We start from the raw sequence: 18,767 nt of genomic DNA, 5'->3' as shown, positions 1-18,767 counted from the left end.
ATATGTATGGGGGCACGTCAACTAAAAACACCACACCAGTAATTATCTTGTTTTAATGGTTGTCAGTCAGCATCATTCAATTCATATTTGGTATATAAAACGACAACAAACATTTTTGGATTATATACACTGTATATAATAATTCAGAAACAAGATTGTTCAACTTTATTTAACAAATCTAAACAACTCAAGTAAAATGGTGAATGGTTCAGTCCCATCTTCATAGATCTCATGAAGCCACATAAAAATTAGGCCGTCAAAAATATAGTATGTCCTTTTTTTTCTCTAACTCACAACTTTAAAACAGTTATCATTTTATAAATTAGCACCACGACTTCTGGAAGAGCACCTGTGGAATTATGTGCATAACAATGAAACCTAATTTCACTGTGTTGCAAGAATGTAGCAAAACTGTTTTCACTATAAAGCACCTCGCATACAGGATCATTAAGCATCCCTTTCTCATAAGAATAGTCTTATCTCAAATAGTAGTAGCAAAAAACTCCTAAAAACAACTGAAATGCCAAGGATTGAACTGCACATTTCAACTTTTAGACCTGATTCAAAAATGTCTGATTATAGTTATTGTTAGCCACCTAAAATACCTCATACGCAAATAAACTAAATATCTCAAAAAAGTTGCCCCGAAAACATTAAGGTGGCTAAATATCTTGTAGAATCACAACCAAGCATTCATATCAAATTAATCTATATCCTTACTACATTTTATATTCTGTGTTTGGAAAATAAATTAGAAATATAGACAGCCACAATTTTCTACACAAGTCTATATTGCTGTGTAGCGTTGGACCCACTGATTAAGCAAGAGGTAACAAAAAAGGAAAAGGCCAGGCAGTCATTGGGCCCCTGGTTGTCTTGTTGGTGAGTGTTTTCTGAGCTTGGACAGAGGACTTATTAGGCCACCCTGCACTCACTGGAGTCCCCATGCACCCACTCACAGATCTGGGCGTATTTGAGTGGGGTAATCCTCACTGCCACGTTGTAGTCCTGCTGTGCCCCATTGCCATTAACGTCCACCCACTGATGCCCTGAGAAAACGCCAATGATTTTCCTTGTCCACTTCTTCTTGCCAGGCTCTTTCAGTCGGATGTAGACCCCAGACCCACTGGAACCTGGCTTGGCGTCGCAGTACTGGTACAGTAGATCACTGGACTCCTGGGAGACAGAGCAGAAACGGTACACCAGGTTGCCAGGTCGGTCATCATCAAAACCTGAAAAGTGGATCCTTCCTGCAGGGAGTTTCTTGACGGATGGGATTACACCTAGATCCATGTGTTTGATTTTGGGGGCTTTCTTCAGCTCCAGGAGTGCATAGTCATAATCAGCAGCCAGTCCTTTAGAAACACCCTTGAACCAGCCTTTAGGTACCTGGGTCTTCTTAACCCTGGTCCACTTAAAAGATGGTTTTTCTGATTCAATACTGCGTCTGCTGCGGCTCTTTCTGCCTCTGCCTTTCCGATCTGGTTTATCGGTACTATCCACTGGGGCCTCCTCTTCTGGTTTATCTCCCTTTCTCTTTTTACCCTTTCCTCGACCTCCTCCCCCGCCTCGCCTCTTATGTCCTTTTCCACGTTTGGACTTCTCTTTCAGGATTCCAACCCGCAACTTCTGCACCCCATCCAGATAATCCTTTCCATCATGGATGCAGTGAGCAGCTGTTAGCACATGTTTGGGCGACACCAGGACCCCCGAACATCCAGTGGAGATTTTGACGGAGGTGGAGAAAGGGTATTTAGTGGAATACTGCTTGTCTGAAATAGTAAAGCGGGTGTCTGTGCCGTATACCTCCCTCTTGTGCCGGGAGTGGAAAGTGGCATTATTGGACCAGGAGCTCACCTCATTGAGCCCCTGTACAGAGACAGAAGTATAGGTGCGTGTTCCATTGTCATAGACGGTCTCGTAGGACAAAAACTGCTCCACATCATCGAGAGAGGGCACAGGGAGGCGGCGCTGGCATTCAATCCCACATGTTCCACTGAGCTCTTCCTGAGATTGTGCAGAAAAGTTGGGGCTGGAGAGGAGTGTGGTTTGCCTGTTCCTCACCAGAGGCACGCTCCACTGAGGCCATGTGTAGTCATCATCTACTGTAGCTACAGCCGACAGGACAACCAGAGAGAGGAGGAGCAGCACGCACAATGGTATGGGGCCCATGGTTGACTCGGGCCTGGCTCTGGAGGGGAAAAACACAGACTATAAATAGAGGTGATCAAGTTTAACTGTGCATGTGACTGAAAGGTTTTTATTCTGCAGTCTTCTCTTTGAATGTTTATTTTATGATGATTATTAATGTTTTTATTTGTTTGTATTGTGATTTCAATGTCTTTCTTTTTCTGCGCACTAAGCACATTGAATTACTTTGTGTATGAATTGTGCTATACAAATAAACTTGCTATACTTAATATCATTATGGAAAAACATTGTTTTTTGTGTGAAATTAAGTAATTTATACAATTTCTGTACAATACAAATTAATATTTATATCTGAAACAAAGTTTGCCTTTTTACTCCAAGTACATTTTTTGGCCAAGCTCTTTCAAAAATGTATATTTATAGCCACTAGAGGGCAGTATCTGCTCTTGTGTGCATTTGGCCTTTCCAACCTTGACTGACAATAAAGGCTTTGCCCTTAGTGTGTTTCATGCGTCCCACTGCCTTGTCTGTATAACGACTGGCACACTGTTTTAATTTACTTTATGCATTGAGGATTTGTCTGAAGTTCTCTTATATTGCACATGTGGTCAAAAAGCTTTCAACTGTGCCTGCAGCTGTGGGCAGTGTGAGGCTCTGCATGGGCTGAGACAGTGGCTTGGAGGTTGGCCACAATGGTTAACCTTCTCTTGGTGTAATGACCATATCTGGTTTCCCCCCGCTCCTCTCTGCTGCCTGCCCAAGTTTACAGATGACTAAAACTTGCAGTAGACAGCGAGCCGACAGCAAAAGGCCCATGGCTTTATTGGCCCAAGGTTGCCAGTATTCTTGATGACAATACAGAAAATTAAATTTTACACATGTTTAATAGAATCAGTAGACCTTCACTTATTAGTCAATATGGCCATGTGGTTATGAGATCACACAGGCTGTTAAAACATTGGCAAAACCACTTGGGACATGGCTATGAGTGCAAATGTAAATCTAGTGTAAAAGACTATAGTGATTTTATTAGTTGATCAAATCATGTGTGACAGATGTATTCAACTACAGATGTATTCTTGGGGGACTGAGCCACAAGATAGGAAAAGACTAAGTGAGCTTCACAGTTATATGTAGTCATGCTTGGTTAGTCTCTCAGGGGAAGTTGTCAAATGGAAAATGGTATGTACACATTCACCTGTGGACCTCATGTAATTTATCAGGTATGCCAAAGACAATTATAAAGTAAGTTTCTAACAGGGATAAAGTTTGCATACATTTACTCACTTAGCCTTACTGCAACCAATTAAAATGCGTGGTTGAAACTGCATCACAACAGCAGATATACTAATACAAAGACAATAACTAAATTGTAGATCATATTCAACAAATGAAATAACAAAAATGTCTCCCAATTTGACGTAGACATAAAATAAAGCAATCACGGAGCACATAGTGGAAACTATAGGCCTATTGGCTCTTGTCATAGAAGCCCCTAGTGTTTTCCATCGCAATAAGCTAACAGTTAAGTGCTGCTCTCCACAACCCTCTTTGAGTTCAATCAGAGGGAAAAAAAAAAACAAAAAAACACCAGTAGATGGCGACGTAGATAAACTCTCTCTGTTTTATGCACGGGTTAGGGTCACGCTTGAGTTCAAGAACACGTTTATAAAAAGGTAAATTTTATCATCTTGATCCATTTACACACTTTACATATTCACAGAGATTATAAATTGAGTAGGCCTAGTGAGTATCAGATAATAGTCGACCAAAATAGGTCAGGAAAGCAAATAGAAATCAGATCTAGAAGTTGTGAGAACATTCATCACGTTATGTAAACTTAAACAAATGAACTTCAAATAATGTGAAAAGAGCTTACTCATTACTATCGCATAGTTTAGCTATATACTGATTTTATAGAAAGAATACAAAACGCCAACATAAAACACACCTGCAGTTGCCAGTTGCTCAAATAGGTAGGTCTGAAATTCTCAAAGCAATGTGATTTTACATAATTAATGGGAAAAAACCAATAATCAATAGGCCTATTGGAATAGAAAATACAAAACAATAAGTATTAATCCAAGAGGACCAAACACTTTCTTGCCCAAATGAGGAAACTATACGTGCATACTAGATGAAGGTTACCTGCTCGCATCCGATTGACGGGGAAGTCAAAGCCGCAGAGTAGCTTATTGTCCTTGGTAAAATACAATTACAATCCAGGCAAAAGGCGATTAAAGGTATTGCATCCTAAACGTTCCTGTGTGAGCAGGACGCACGCTCACTTCTCCTCATCGCTTCTCCCGCAGCTCGAGCCGGACGCAGCCTGAGCCTGCTCTTGATGCTGAGGAGGGACGGAAGGAGGAGGCAAGGGGAAAATCTGAAAAGAAACTTTTTTCACATGTGACGAAAGCTGTTCACAAATGGGTGGGGCCAATGCTAAGCAGAGGCTGAATTGGGTGAAGGCAGTGGTCCAGACCGTGGACGGGAGGTGTGTGCGCCCAGACCCTATTGCAAAATGAAAAAAGTGGGGTTCTGAGTCAATGGGGATTCTGGCGTTTAAGTTCCGTATGGAAGCCCATTTCCGCCAGTAAATAAAAAATAAAAGCCTCACAGAAACTCATAATTACGACTTTTAAACTCTTAATTATGAGTTTAAAAGTCGTAATTATGAGTTTCTGTGAGGCTTTTATTTTTTATTTACTGGCGGAAATGGGCTTCCATAGTTCCGCCACTATCTTTTTCTTTAATTTTTCCCCTTCCTTTTTTTTTTTTTTTTTTTTTTTTAAACCAAAGAATTCTCCAAGTGTCCCATCCTGAGGCACTGAGCACTGAGCACAGCATCTGTGTTCTTCTGTCATCCTTCAACACACCAAGTCGTGCTTTGTTTTGTTTTATGTAACTCTGAATCTTACATAAGAACAATACTCCATAAACTGAATACTGAAAGCAGTATTTTAGGCATTTATGGGCAATGATCTAAAAAAAAAAAAAAAAAAGGACCATGGTGTACAGCTGAGAGTTCAATCTTTTGCTAGAAAATACAGATGAACATACAGAGCACATCACAATGTGATAAGAACCACCAAAATGACCAACTCCTCCCCTTTGTTAACATCTTAATTAATTAAGATGTTAGAAAATTAGACAGATATTCTGGAGTTACAGTTCTACTTTTTATGCTTAGACTCATTGTTTGACAGATGTTTGTTTCTAAATCCCATTGAAATGTAGCGGTTGGAGGCAGGTGATGAGTGGCTGAGCTTTCAATGAGCCAAAAAGAGAAGTGGAAAATATGCGTGAAAAGAGGAAGAGTAGGGAAACTGAGGATCTATCTGGACGATGAGAAGCAAGTCTCATTTGGATCTGATAGTCATGCATGTGTTATTACTTTGAGGATAACAACAGCACTGCATACAAATCAATTTGAAATTCCACCTGCCCCAGGATGAGTGGAGCAGGTATTAAAATGTGCAGACAAAACCTGAGTGGTGAACAACTTCTCTTATCTGCTGTACTCTGATTTACAAATGACATGTCTGCAGCACCAGATCTTGAGTTTTATGGTGTTGTTGACAAATGAACTAGTCCATGGAAAAGTGGGTTTGAATCCAGGGCCAAATTGACTAGAAATGTAAAAAGCAAAAAAGGAAATAAAATGTATATTGTTTTGACGTGAATTATTCCCACTCTAAAAGGAAAGCAAATGGGGATGGAAAATACAATGGTTAAAATGTCTTGAAATAACATAGGTTTATTTTTGTATTTTTAGCTGACTAATAGGAAGATTCTTATGACAACATCCCAAACTCTGACTGTGACTCACATGTCCATCACCAACACAGTGCAAACCTATGTTTCCAGCTATGTCCAAGGTCAAGGGTCACAGAAGAGCAGTGAGACAACATTGATAAGATGTGCCAGTGCTTTTAGCCCTATGTGGCCCTCAAATAGAAAAGCACTGAGTGATGTTTGTGGTCTGGGGCCATAGAGGCCCTTTTGTGCTGTGGGTCACACCCTCACAGGAAGTGCGCCCTTTGCACTCTACAGCATTCAACCTGTGCCTGTTGGTGGGAGCTCAGTGTGAGGAATTTCATTACTTGTATTTTGGGGGTGAACATGGTCATCCTCACAGCAGCGAACTGGAGGCTGGACAGTTAAATGTGAAGGCCCACCTGAGGTTTTGCTGTGATTTTTTTTTTTTCTTTAAAGATGGTACAGATTTTCACTATGTATTTTAATTGTAAAGTGACCAATTTTACAGTTAAATACTTAAATCTATACTAGTCCCACTTGTCCAAAGTTATATTATATATGTATGTGTGTTTGTCTGTGTATCTGTGTATGTGTCTTTAGCCTCATTGCCCTTTTGGATGAATTTAGCTGTACACATTAAAGTAAATCCTTATGCAAACCACACCAATAAACCAGCTGACTTTTATTTAGACAGCTCAAAGCTTCACAAGCTCTCTCACACAGAGTACCATTGATTTGATGGTGCCCTCAACATTTTTATGCTTGGTTCACGCATACAGTAATCAAAGGTTATGGCATAGCTAGCTAAATGCCCTGCTAAGATTGAAGTCTATATTCAAATGTATTTAAAAATATTTGGGTTAATGGTTGGTAAGCATGCCGATCTCAAGAGAAGAGGCCTGTATGATGGATGAAAGGCTGAGTGGACTCACACGTGCTCCTTTGAATTTCATGTGTAAGTGAACAGACGTCCACAGTCCAGCTGCAGACACAGGGCTGACCCAGGTCAAAGCTATGCCGCTGTTTTAACATGGAGCGTCAAAACAGGAACTAGGAAATCTGAAACACACTCAATTTCATCTTGGTGAATGACAAGAATCAAATGCAACAAGTTTAAGAACCCTGGTATTGTATCAGCCAACCAACATTCTATATCCAGGAATTTGAATATAAAACTGCATAAAAAAAAAAAAAAAAAAACAACAACAGTATGACAAACTATTATAAAAGATGCATGTTTTATTATTGCCAATTTGTACACATTTTTAACATTACACAATAAATTTTTTTAAAAAGAAAAAAGTTGCTGAGTTTGCAGCACACTCAATGAACTGTTCTTGCACAGCCCAGTGTGCTGTGGTGACTGGTTTGGCTGCAGTTACCCATAATCCTCTCCGGCAACAACCAAAATACACCAAGGCAGCACCATTCCAAGCACAGTACAGCATGGTAGCCGTCTCCTAGATTACAGTGTGTTTTCAGTGGACAGAAACAAATGGCCTCTTGTTACACGGTTGACAATCATGTTTAAACTTATGAGGTTCCCTGCTTTGATTGATGATCTTGTAATGTGTGCTTTGCTATGGTAAATGGGTAGTTCAACAACCCAAAAGTTTAAAATTGTGACCTAAAACTAGATACATCTTTGGTTGATCGCTGACCTCTCAATCTCCATCACACGCAATGATATTCTTCCACTTCTGTTGTGAGTGTTATACTACTCAACAGGATTTTGTGTCATGCAGTGAGTATAAGTCTGTTCACATGTCTTCTATCTTCATATATCTTAACAGAGCCAAAACATTTACCCATACAAGAAAGCCTGAAAGAAAGCAAAATAAACATTCCCTAAAGACTAAAACTATCACCTCTCATAGTTACTATGTGAAGTTAGAAGAGACTATACGAAGTTTTTGAATAACATTTTCTAGACTTGTACACAGTACATGTATCTATGAAAGTTAGATTTGCAGTTACATCAGGATTGAACTATTTAGACATGCTGAAACAAATACATTGTGTGTTTGCATAAGGATTTGGACAATGTTGTTATTTCACAATACTGCCTAAATTGATGTGAGAACGGAAGAACGACCATGTGACAAACATATCTGCCAGAAGTAATGGATTAGATGAAAAGCAATAACAACATCTCAGAGCTTTTTATTTGTAAACTTCCACTGAAGATAAACACTGAGTGGCGTTGAAAGATTAAAACACGGTTCAGAGATGATGATGCTGGGCATTTCTACTGTGTTAGTTAGATCAAAAACAGTCTCTCAACACTAGGGCTGTAGGGTTTAGGTAAGTTCAAATTTTACGCTCTTGTGGGTTTCAGGCAAATGCATGTAATTCATAACAAAATATTATAACTTTTGAATGGAGAAGGGGATTGCTCTAAGTCAGTCTAAATCAGGAAGGAATCATTTGCTTGAAACCCATGAATATGAAAAATACTCATTATAAAGGTTGCAGGGCCCCAACCCTGAAGGTCTAGTGCCATATTATTGTTTATTCCTCTCAGTTTTAATTCATTTTCTTTCCATTTTAAAGTTCCACTCACTCCTACCTGCTGTCTCTAGCCCATAAGGTACATTAAAACATAAGCTTAATGGCTGCCTTCCTCAGGATATGTTCCAGGTTGGCTAAAGTCTATCTGACATATTAAGATCAAGACCGTTCTCTGGGTAGTACACATACTGTATGTCAGTGCAATCTCCTTTAATAATGCAAGACAGAAAAGTTGCAGCTTAGAGCTCTCTGTTTTTCCACTTCCCCACATATTTCTTGGCTCAAACAGTGGCTTATTATGAGACTGATCAGTGAAAGAGCCCATTGATTTGGGGGTACTGGGGGAAGGTCAACTATAGAGTCACCAGAGAGACTAAGAGCATACACACCCAGTGGCAATGGACTAGCTTTGAAAATGTTGTGGACTTTTGAGGAACCCCCTTTTAAAACATCCACCCATTTCCGTCCCTGATATGTAGGCAGTACATGTATGACTAAATGTTATAATGCTCCACCTGAGTGAGATTCAGTTTTCCAAATACTCCTAATTCAACATTCAACATTTAGGCCTGCATGTGTTCTCATGTAGCTACTGGTTTACTCCTGTCCTTGTATCTCTATCGAAACTGCATTCACACATTATTCATTCACACTGAAGTTGTGTTTCGAGTACCTTATTTATTTACAACGCTACACTGTGGAAACTTCCCGGGCACCTTAGTAATCTCCTTAATATCAGTTCAGGTAGTTACTGGCTTCGCTTCTCCTCCCAGTTGCTCTTTACTGTGTCTCTGTGCCTTACTGAGCTGGGAAAATCTGCCTTTTCCTACGCAGCACTGTGCTCTTGGAATCATTTACAAAAATGTCTTAAATTGGAATCTATGGTGCTTAATAAGTTCAAGAAAAGTGTGTAAAAGTGTGGTGACCAAGAAATGCATATGTTTTTCTTGAGAGATGCAGATGGTTTTACAATGTGATAATGTGATACTTTGTGATTTAACTGTTTTATATTGATTATGTTGGCTATCAGGTCTCTCTTCAAAAAAAAATTCTGAATCTCAAATGGACCTCTTAGTTAAATAAAGGTCAGATTAAAAAAAAAAAAAAAAAAACTACTGGCCATGTGGTTTTAGTTTTGAAATGGAAATATAAAATAAGGGAAATCATTTTTTGCTTTTTTTTTTGTAGAGCAAATGAGTACAAGGTACATCGACCATTTGTGTAATACTGTAATACCCAACACTCCATAAGCACTTTTTGTACACTATATGTTCTGTTCATGATAAAACAACAATAATGACACCCCTAAAATACTTCCATAGGAAATGTGGTTTGTGCCATTTTTAATTACCTCCGCCTAGGAGGTTATGTTTTTGCATTTGTCTGTTTGTTTGTTTGTTTGTCTGTTAGCAACATAACTCAAAAAGTTATGGACCGATTTTGATGAAATTTTCAGGATTTGTTGGAAATGTAAAAAGGAAGAACTGATTTCATTTTGGGGGTGATCCGGAAGAAATCCTGGATTCTGGATCACTTTGAAGTTTTAGTTAACATTGTGGTAAATGGGGCCAAAAATTTTGTTTCTCAATATCTCGGTTAATTATTGACCAAACCCCATGAAATTTGACTCAGGGATGGACAATGGGATCCTCTTTCATATTCCAAAGGCTGATCCGGATCTGATCCAGAAGACTGATTTTATCGCAATTTATATAAAAAATGGGGGCAGTCCTTAGCGGAGGTCTGCGCTCTCTGAGTGCTTTTCTAGTTTCTACTGCCATTCATTTGTTTTGGACCAGCACACTGCCAGCTCCAGTGGGATTTATGGAACGGTTTAAGTATGGGAGAGAATGCACAGTATAAGTTTGTGAACTCACGGAGGAAACACACAACACAGAGGACATTGTAAGGTGGTTTATTGGTCTGAGGCAGTGATTATTAAGCAGACTGAAAGGTCAAAATTCCCTGAGGTCATAGCAGGTGAACACACAGCGGTACACAGAAAGAGCTGATTCACTGCAACACCTGACCTCTGTATCTTCACTTGTTCAATCTAAAGTATAGCTCTTGTTGTAATGTGTATGTACAGATAAAAGTTTTCTAAATAGTTGTGGTAATGGAAAAAAAATGTATGGTCAAATGTCATGAAACTGTATCGATGGCATGAAATAGTATCAAATAAAACTACAGTAAATAATAAAAAGTGGATTTCAAACTGAAATAAATAGTTTGAAGTTTCAACTGGAGTAACACCAAAAAAACTACATTGTGAGTTAACTATACACTTTAAACACCATATCAAATAAGTAAGTGTATAATGCCACCCTCTCTTCTGTATACTCTTTTGTAATGGCAGGTGCCTGTCGCATCCAGACTGTGTAGTTTCCCCATAAACCTCAGCTATAATCACTTTTAACAACTACACTTGTGACTCTTTACCAACCACTCTGGAGCAGGAAGTGTGTCCAGGTGTCTCTGTCAGTGTGAGGAAATGGAGTACCTCTGAAAACCATAGGTTGGTGGGCGGCTAGATTATTGTGTGACTGTTCGTCTGCTGCCTCCTCCTCTTCCTGACCAAAAGCCTGCAGGCAAAAACAAAGGCCCAAACACAGACATGAGAGGGCACACTGTTGTGGAGACAGCTGAGGTGTGCAGGAGAGGGCTGTTAATAATAATAATAATAATAATAATAATAATAAAAAAAATAATACAGTAAAATCTAGTCAAGATATTCCATGTTTGCTATGACTATAATCTTTGGAAGCAGTCACCATAGACTCCTTCACATCAGGTCATCCTGAGATGCTGTTAGAAGATCATAGGGAAATGACTGTTAGCCCAGAACATACAAATATATCAGTTTATGACACCTTACATTATGTCGTCAGAGGTGAGGAAGGACTCACTACTCTGGTCACTGTACATATGTAGTTCCTTTTTGTGTGTAGCACAGCCTTGTTATAATAAAATAAAAAAATAACACTATCTAACGCTAACTTATATTATTAATTAATTGCAAATTGTCACATTTTTATATAGCGCTTTTCCACCTTCAAGGCACTCAGAGCACTTTACAACAAGAAACCACTCACCCATTCATACACACTTTCATACACCAGTGTAGGCAGACACTGGGGGCGGGGTGATGAGGTGAAGTGTCTTGCCCAAGGACACAATGACAGCATTCATCTGTGGGAGCTAGAATCACACCAGCCAACCTGTGGGTCAGTGAATTTGACCGCTCACCAATGAATGTAGGGCAATTTAGTTAGAAAACATTGTAACTTCAGGGAAGACATTCACTATACCAAGATTTTGAAATTTATCCTCTATAATAAAATCAATTTTCAAATTTTAACAATAATCTCTTACTAACTAAGATTGTTATGACTGCGTATTGCAAACTTTTGATCAAAATACAAAGTAGACTACACAAACATTTTTGCTGAGTGTAAAACCTCGGCAGCAGCTGTTGTAAATATGTGTGGGTGGACTCATGGGGCTTCCACAAGTTCCCTTGACTGCCCACCCACTGCCAACTGGCATCCTGCCCCTGCCTCACATGCACCCTCCGGCTCCCCATTTACAAACACATGGAAATGTTTGTCAGCTGCAAATGGATGCCTGATAAACATGGCTGAGACTACCTGCTATGATAGGGGGAGATTTGGCCAAGAACAGATCAATATTAAACAGTTGACAACACCGCGCAGCTTGTGCCTCTCTCCTTTCCCACAGTACATTTGAATTTAAGCCAGTGATAACATAGCTATTTTATTAGTCACTTTGTCTGTTTTTTACTGATCAAATTTAAAGTAGTCCCAGCTGTAGTTGTTTTACATTTAGTATTCAGTGTGAAGCATAAAGTCCAGTGTACATTTATGGTATGACTGACTGATATCTTGCTAATCAGTCCCAAAACAAGATAACAGTGTTAAGAAGAGTACTTCGTTTCCAATCATTTCCAACTGTCCAAATCCTTGCACACTTTTAAAAAGTCCATAAAAACAGGACCTTTTCCTCTCTCTATATATATATTTTAAGGATTTCCTCTGTTGTTGAGTTTAACTGTACTTTCAATAAATGCAGTACTTTTAACTATAGTTATATAGGCACAGATTTGAATGCATTGCACTGTGGGAATAATAAGTGCTGAGGTGGGAAAACTTCAACAGACAACGTCATTCTGTTTGGACAGAGGAGCCAGACTAAACTAAAACTCACTTTCACAAATTTTAACATCAATTAATTGAGTGGTTAGTTTACTCTATCACTGAAGAAATAAAATGTCTGGATTCAAGTTGCCCAATAGGCTTTTATGCCTTTTATGGGTTTAGTTCAGGATCAGTGTTAAAGATGTGATAAAATTTTCTGGGACAATGTGAGCTCTGCAACATGTGAACATAAGCTCCTAGTGTTGACTGCCTTCTCTATTGGAGATGTTCAATACTCAACATCCATCAAAGGGATTTATACAAAGGTATGAATGAGGTATGAGTGACAGTTGCACTTTATCTCTGTTATCTTTATACTGCTGACTTGTAGGCCTACATAATCAGTTCTTTGACATCAACAGCATCTTGACACACCTAGGCCTAATATAATAATATAATATTCAATTTTTATGTAGTGCACACAAGCAATATGCCTTGAATCTGTGGGTGATTCAGTCTGTACTGTCAGAACATGTAGAACATGACACTATTTTGGACACTCTCGGCCTCTCTGCTGCTGTGTAATGTTACATAACTCATGGATGATGACAAGGTGAAGGCTGTAGGCCTCTAAACTCCTGACAGTGCACTTCAGCACATAGGTCAGATGAGGCTCCTCTTGCACATGACACGACTATTATGAAACCTTAATATTACAGCCAAGAGGAACGCTGTGTGAACCATTTTCAGTTCCTTAAAAAGTTTAGTTTCACACATTAGATTCCGAATGTCAAACTTAACTACATAGCCTAGGCTATATTGCCTAGAGACTCTTGTTTGGTAAACATAAATTTCTAATAAAGCCATAGGTGGTGTTAATTAATAGGTGCTGCTTCAATTTTATTATATTGGCTCCTAATTACTTGATCTAAATCACTCGTTTCTAGTGATGACTTACATTATAATACATTAACAATATTACGTTAAGACTTAACCAACAGAACTCAATAGGGGTGTATTTGCTCTGAAGCTTACCTCCACCCATTCATTCATAGGTTCCGTAATGCACCTGTTGCCCGGTGACACAGTACACTCGTGAACTCCCTGCTGAGATAATAAAACCACTCATTGATAAAGAGCCTCAAGATAGCCTCCTGTACTGTCACATTACACCAGTGTACTGACTGTAAGAGGCTGGGTCTCTAATCCGGACGTGCGCATCCACAAAAAGTGTCGGGGTCGCTCTATCTCGGGCTCGGCTACATTTACAGAGACAACGACATGGCACACAGCGTTGGACTGGTGACGGGAGTCGGTGGAAACAGAGATGCATAAGAGCGAGGAAAAGGGAAAAACTTTCGTGTACACAAAGAAAAGAGGCTACGATGTCACCCGAAACCCCCATTTGAACAAGGTAGACTTGTTTCTCGTAATTACACAAGTTTTAAATAGTTCTTGTTTGGGATGACTAGCTTACATGGTTTGGTCAAGCTAGCTGCGGCTACCTTTGTAAAGACTGGGAAAGCATAATATTTTCATAAGGATAGACAGTGACATAAATAAGTGCTTCTTGGTTCATCAACCAATAGTAGCATAGCTTAATGCTAAATTATTTTTTTAATTGTAATACTGATAATTAATGATATGTGATAAAACATTGGAGTACAGTGTTTGTGGTATGTCCAAACACTGAAATACGAACTTGAACGCGGCACAGTGGGGCTAGGGTATCAGCTGTGAGCACAGTTATATTTAGATTTAAGGCCAGTAAACCTCGCTTCAGTTGTATGATGTAACTTTTTGCTGTACAAAAAGTATAGTAGTTTGAGGCTATGTCTAAACATGTGACAAGGAAGCTGATGGCTTGTCTATTGATCCTTTCTCATGTGATTTGAGATTGGCATTTAAAATTTGGCAGAATTGTGTATGGTTTGCAAGCATAAGACTATGTAACTTCCTGGAAGGTCTTGAGATATGTGCATAGTGATGACTGAAAAGTCAATGTGCCTGGTTCTCAAACTGTGAGCCTTTGATGGATAGTTGTACTTGTCACGTTCTACTTAATGGTACTATAAACTTAAAGTAATTTGTGGTTTATGGTTCATTTCAGTCCTAGGATGACATTTGGTCACTAGCTGAGTATGGTAAAGAAATTCCAAGTGCTTACGGCAGTGTTGTATTTCCCACAGTATAGTACACTTTAACAAAAGATTCTGTGACAGTATTTGAGTGTTTCCAGTGTTTTCCCATGGTTTGAATGTGTGGTCAGACTCTGGGCCCCCTGAGGTCAACAGGTCAGTCCACACAGATCTCTGTCCGTGGTCCTGATTGACTATCAAAACACCTGACCCGTTCCAGCTGATGTAGAACTGTGTCAAGCAGAGGGACACAATCTGAAAGCTCTTTGTTAAAGTTTGTCTAAATTTAGACTCAGAATATTTGCTCTTGCCCCCTGAGCTATTTTTTTCTGTCCTGTAGTGACCATGGAGAAACTGGAAGAATGCAGGGATCTCTCCCTGGCCAATTAATTTGCTAGATTTCTCACTTAATTAGGCTTGGCCTAATTTATAGCCTTTAATGGCTAATTTGTGATAATATTTTGACATATTTTTAATCACTTCTTGATCACAGTGGTAGTAAAATCAGTTTCATCATCAACATTTTTTAATGAATTGTCATACAAACTGTTATTACTGGTATGTTATTTTATAAGGCAATCAGTTTCTTTGTTTTTGTTGAGCCTATGGTAGTTATAGTATAAAGCCTGTTGTGATAATTAACCACAACCGGTGTTGTGACTGGTGGTGAGCACTGATAAGATGTTCACTTCAAACAGGCCTGTGTCCTGGGGCTCAATGGGAGAGGGGCTCACACACAGAGGCAGTTGTGAGGAAAGCTTAAAACCTCACCCCAGGGATCAGTTCACACGGGACATACCATTTATAGATTTTAGTTAGATGCTGCAAAAGCCGTAACAAATTTAGAAACCATTACATTAATTATGTTTCCCTTTATAATTGTACACGTTTGTGCTATATGTCTGTTTAAGCTATCACACACGGCTTTATCATTTCTGTATTTTATGGTTGTAGCATTTTTATCCAAAAGCTTCTGCCCATCAGGTTTGACTGTTTAACATACTTTTGCTTTTTAACTTTCTTTGTTTGCTCACCTCTTGCTTGTGTCTATATAATTTTGTGGGGGATGACTATTTTACAAAAGTAGTCACACTTCTTCAGCATTGCATAGCATTCCCCTTAGTGGAATTAGTGGAACCTAATTAAATTTAGGCATGTGGTTGCCGTAGTGGGAAGTTTTAAGTCGGTCTTATATGAATCAATTTAACTACTCCTGTTAAACTGAGTGGATGTCTGTTAGTGGTAGAGGTCAATCAGGAGGCCATTACTCTAAACCTGCTTTAGTAAACTGTTTGTTTACATCTCAATTTACACTTGGGGCTCTGAATAGGCTCAGTGTACAGGAAGGTTCATAAGAAGGCTTACGTTGGTTGACCCAAATTCATGTAGAGACTGGTGGATAGCTAATGGTATTGAACATGTTTTAAGGTCAGTATGGGACTACTACAGCACATTGTCTTTATTGTGCTCAGTGTATGTTCAAGAAGCTCAGCAGAAACCAGAAAATCTTTCTTGTTCATTTTAAAAGTATGTCTTTTAGCCACATGCATGTCCGAAATCCTAATAAAATCACCATGCATTTGGAATTGTTTTGGAAAATTGGCTTAAGAAGATGACAGAAATAACTGCTAAAATGTAGGCTGCATACTTAGTTACCTTTACAATTGTCAACTATAGATTAAACATTCATTGATTAGTTCTTCTCTGGCCCATATTATTTTGTTAAGAGTTTACTGCAATAATTTTAATAAATAGGATCAAACAAAGAAGAAAGTATGAAGACATTAATGAAAGCCTACACTGGAGTAACCTTTTTAGTGGTTGAGTTTAAGCAGAATAAACACAGGCTGTGTTGATCTCAATATGTGGCTGTGTCTAATCAGCTTGTCCTTCCTTTAAGCCAAAATGACTTCAAACTCAAACACATGGCCAGAGAGAAAAGGTTTCTTATGCAGCCAGCTGAACCATCCACTCTCACAGCTATGCGTGAACCGGACCAAGGAAATTGGAGTAGAAGATAGGAAATGACTGCTAAAGCATGTTAGCAGTTTGCACAACCAGGCATCTGTGGTGGGACCTGTGGTGTATTGTTGGCCTGGCTGTGATTTGACTGAGCCCTGGGGATGAGGTGTGTTTACCTCTCTCAGCAGGCCCACCTTCAACAGGGGCCAATCTCCGCACAACCTGCTAATTGAAGCAGAGGGACGCAAGCGCTAAAAGCTGCTGTCCTCACATTTATAGATCTCGATATCCAGTTAATCTCTCCACACCCAAACTCATACACAGGTACACAATCACACAAACGCACAGCCTCTTGCTTTGCTCTCCTTTCTGAGTGTGGTAAGGTTGCACCGGATATTATAGGTGAGTTAGGGTGCAATAAAGAGCTGGAGAGGGGAGTGAGGTGCAGAAAGGCCCTTCTGTGGAAGAGAGAGAGTTGGCTCAGCTCCACAAACCTGTCTCTGTCTGTACTTGATCACACATTAATGAGGCATCTGTGCGGTGGACTCTGTGACACGAGTGTGCTACTCAGCCTTTGAAAAACAACAACACGCTCTCCACAAACACTCTTAGCCTCCAATCAAGGGTGGCCTCTCCATTGACCTGCCGTTGATCAAAGGAAAGAGGTGTGCAACAAGTGCCTCCAGGAATTTGTTTTAGTATTTTACAGTAGCTTTAAAAGTGAATCGCTGTGGATAAGACAAATATTTTCAGTAACATTCACTCAATACCATTATGTACAGTTTCAGGTTCTAGTAATGAATTAGGCCTATTGCTCATCTGCTGAGGTTATTTTGGCTTAAGCATCCACATGATTTTTTTTTTTTTTTGTGTGACTTTTGGGGCAATAACTGGTTGATCACAGATAAATCAATTTCATGTCATAACATCTATCACTCCACCTCCTCGTGTTGTCAAAAAAGAGTTATTTTTACTGATGGCTTGCTCAATCTTTATTGTGGCCTGTACAATTTCGAGACCCACAGGATGCCCCTGATGCCAACATCACCAACGCCACCGTCGAGCTAAAATAATTAACATAAATTACAATCAGAAAAGGTATAATATAAAGACATAAAATAAAAACATGAACAATTACAAAAAACATACCTCGCTGGCTGACCCATATTTTGGAGGTAGAATGGCCTTTAACATAACTCTATTCACTTTATTTTAACTTTAATTGACTTCTTTGCTGACACGCCACACTACTGTTTCTTGACCAGGCGTGGGTCTCTATCAAGGGGTCCAGCGGAACCGAACAAAACAATAACAGTTCCTACCTGCTGACTACCAAAATAAAAGCACGAAATCTTCTCTTATGTGCATATTACATATTATTCAAGAATCAAATAAAAAGCAAATCAAAACTATGGCAGTAAAACTCCCACCAAATCACATACCCATTGTGATTTCTCAAACATATTACAATGAACAACAATAGAGAACTTATTGCTTATTACTCTGCCTCAAGTAATAACACAGTTTTATGTACAGGTCTATCAAGATATACTGATTTTACAGTCCTTTTTCCATCCTTATCGAGGGTTGAGTCACTGAGTAAAAGCTTGACTTTCCTCACTTGTCCATCTGCGCTGGGATAGACTTCTGTCACTCGTGCAAGCTTCCACTTGTTCCTGGGAGTTTTCCTCTTGAAGAATAACAATGTCATTAACCTTTGAGTTTCTCTTTTCCTTTTGCCATATTTGCCGTTGTTGAAGGTTCAGAAGATACTCCTTCTTCCACCGTGTCCAGAATGCATTTGTAAGAAACTGAACTTGGCGCCATCTCTTTCTTAGGTACAAGTCCTGGTTTACGAACTCACCAGGAGGGGGCAGTATAATGTTGGACTTCATCATAAGAATATGATTGGGTGTCAGTGGTTCAACACTAGTTGGGTCATTCAGGTTCTCTACCGTTAATGGTCTGCTATTCACCACAGCCATAACTTCATAAAGAAATGTTCTAAGGGAGGTACTATCAAGTCTCTTGGAGGTTTGATCAAGAATGGCTGTTAACACACTTCTAATAGTTCTTATTTGCCTCTCCCAAA

At 39.3% G+C, this 18,767-nt stretch overlaps 2 protein-coding genes across 3 annotated transcripts in view; one reads left to right on the top strand and one right to left on the bottom strand.

Moving 5' to 3' along the window:
• Positions 1 to 144: 144 nt before the first annotated feature.
• On the bottom strand, positions 145 to 13,740 carry prss35 (serine protease 35). 2 transcript variants are annotated; one of them, XM_055164144.1, is made up of 3 exons: positions 13,611 to 13,740; positions 10,922 to 11,003; positions 145 to 2,191 (listed from the first exon to the last, which is right to left on the bottom strand). In XM_055164144.1, the coding sequence occupies exon 3, from the start codon at positions 2,170 to 2,172 to the stop codon at positions 916 to 918; it is 1,257 nt and encodes a 418-aa protein (XP_055020119.1). In that variant the 5' UTR covers positions 2,173 to 2,191; positions 10,922 to 11,003; positions 13,611 to 13,740; the 3' UTR covers positions 145 to 915. The 2 variants fall into 2 exon arrangements, with proteins under 2 accessions (XP_055020119.1, XP_020793121.1); XM_020937462.2 differs by lacking the exons at positions 10,922 to 11,003; positions 13,611 to 13,740 and adding an exon at positions 4,300 to 4,497.
• Positions 13,633 to 18,767, top strand: part of me1 (malic enzyme 1, NADP(+)-dependent, cytosolic) — a 55,115-nt gene continuing 49,980 nt past the window's right edge. Inside the window, exon 1 of the mRNA XM_020937366.2 lies at positions 13,633 to 13,989. Within this exon, the coding sequence (XP_020793025.2) occupies positions 13,903 to 13,989 (87 nt within the window). The 5' untranslated portion in view covers positions 13,633 to 13,902. The remainder of the gene's footprint in view (positions 13,990 to 18,767) is intronic.

Source organism: Boleophthalmus pectinirostris, unplaced genomic scaffold (assembly GCF_026225935.1).
Source record: "Boleophthalmus pectinirostris isolate CB_2022bp ecotype Guang Dong unplaced genomic scaffold, ASM2622593v1 HiC_scaffold_6, whole genome shotgun sequence".
In the NCBI taxonomy this organism is placed as follows: Eukaryota; Metazoa; Chordata; class Actinopteri; order Gobiiformes; family Gobiidae; genus Boleophthalmus; species Boleophthalmus pectinirostris.
The sequence above is the reverse complement of the archived record's forward strand: the minus strand, read 5'-3'. Positions and strand labels throughout refer to the sequence as shown.

Bases quoted from the DNA above. Each gene is read 5' to 3' on its own strand.
- prss35 (XM_055164144.1), bottom strand. From the start codon at position 2,172: ATGGGCCCCATACCATTGTGCGTGCTGCTCCTCCTCTCTCTGGTTGTC.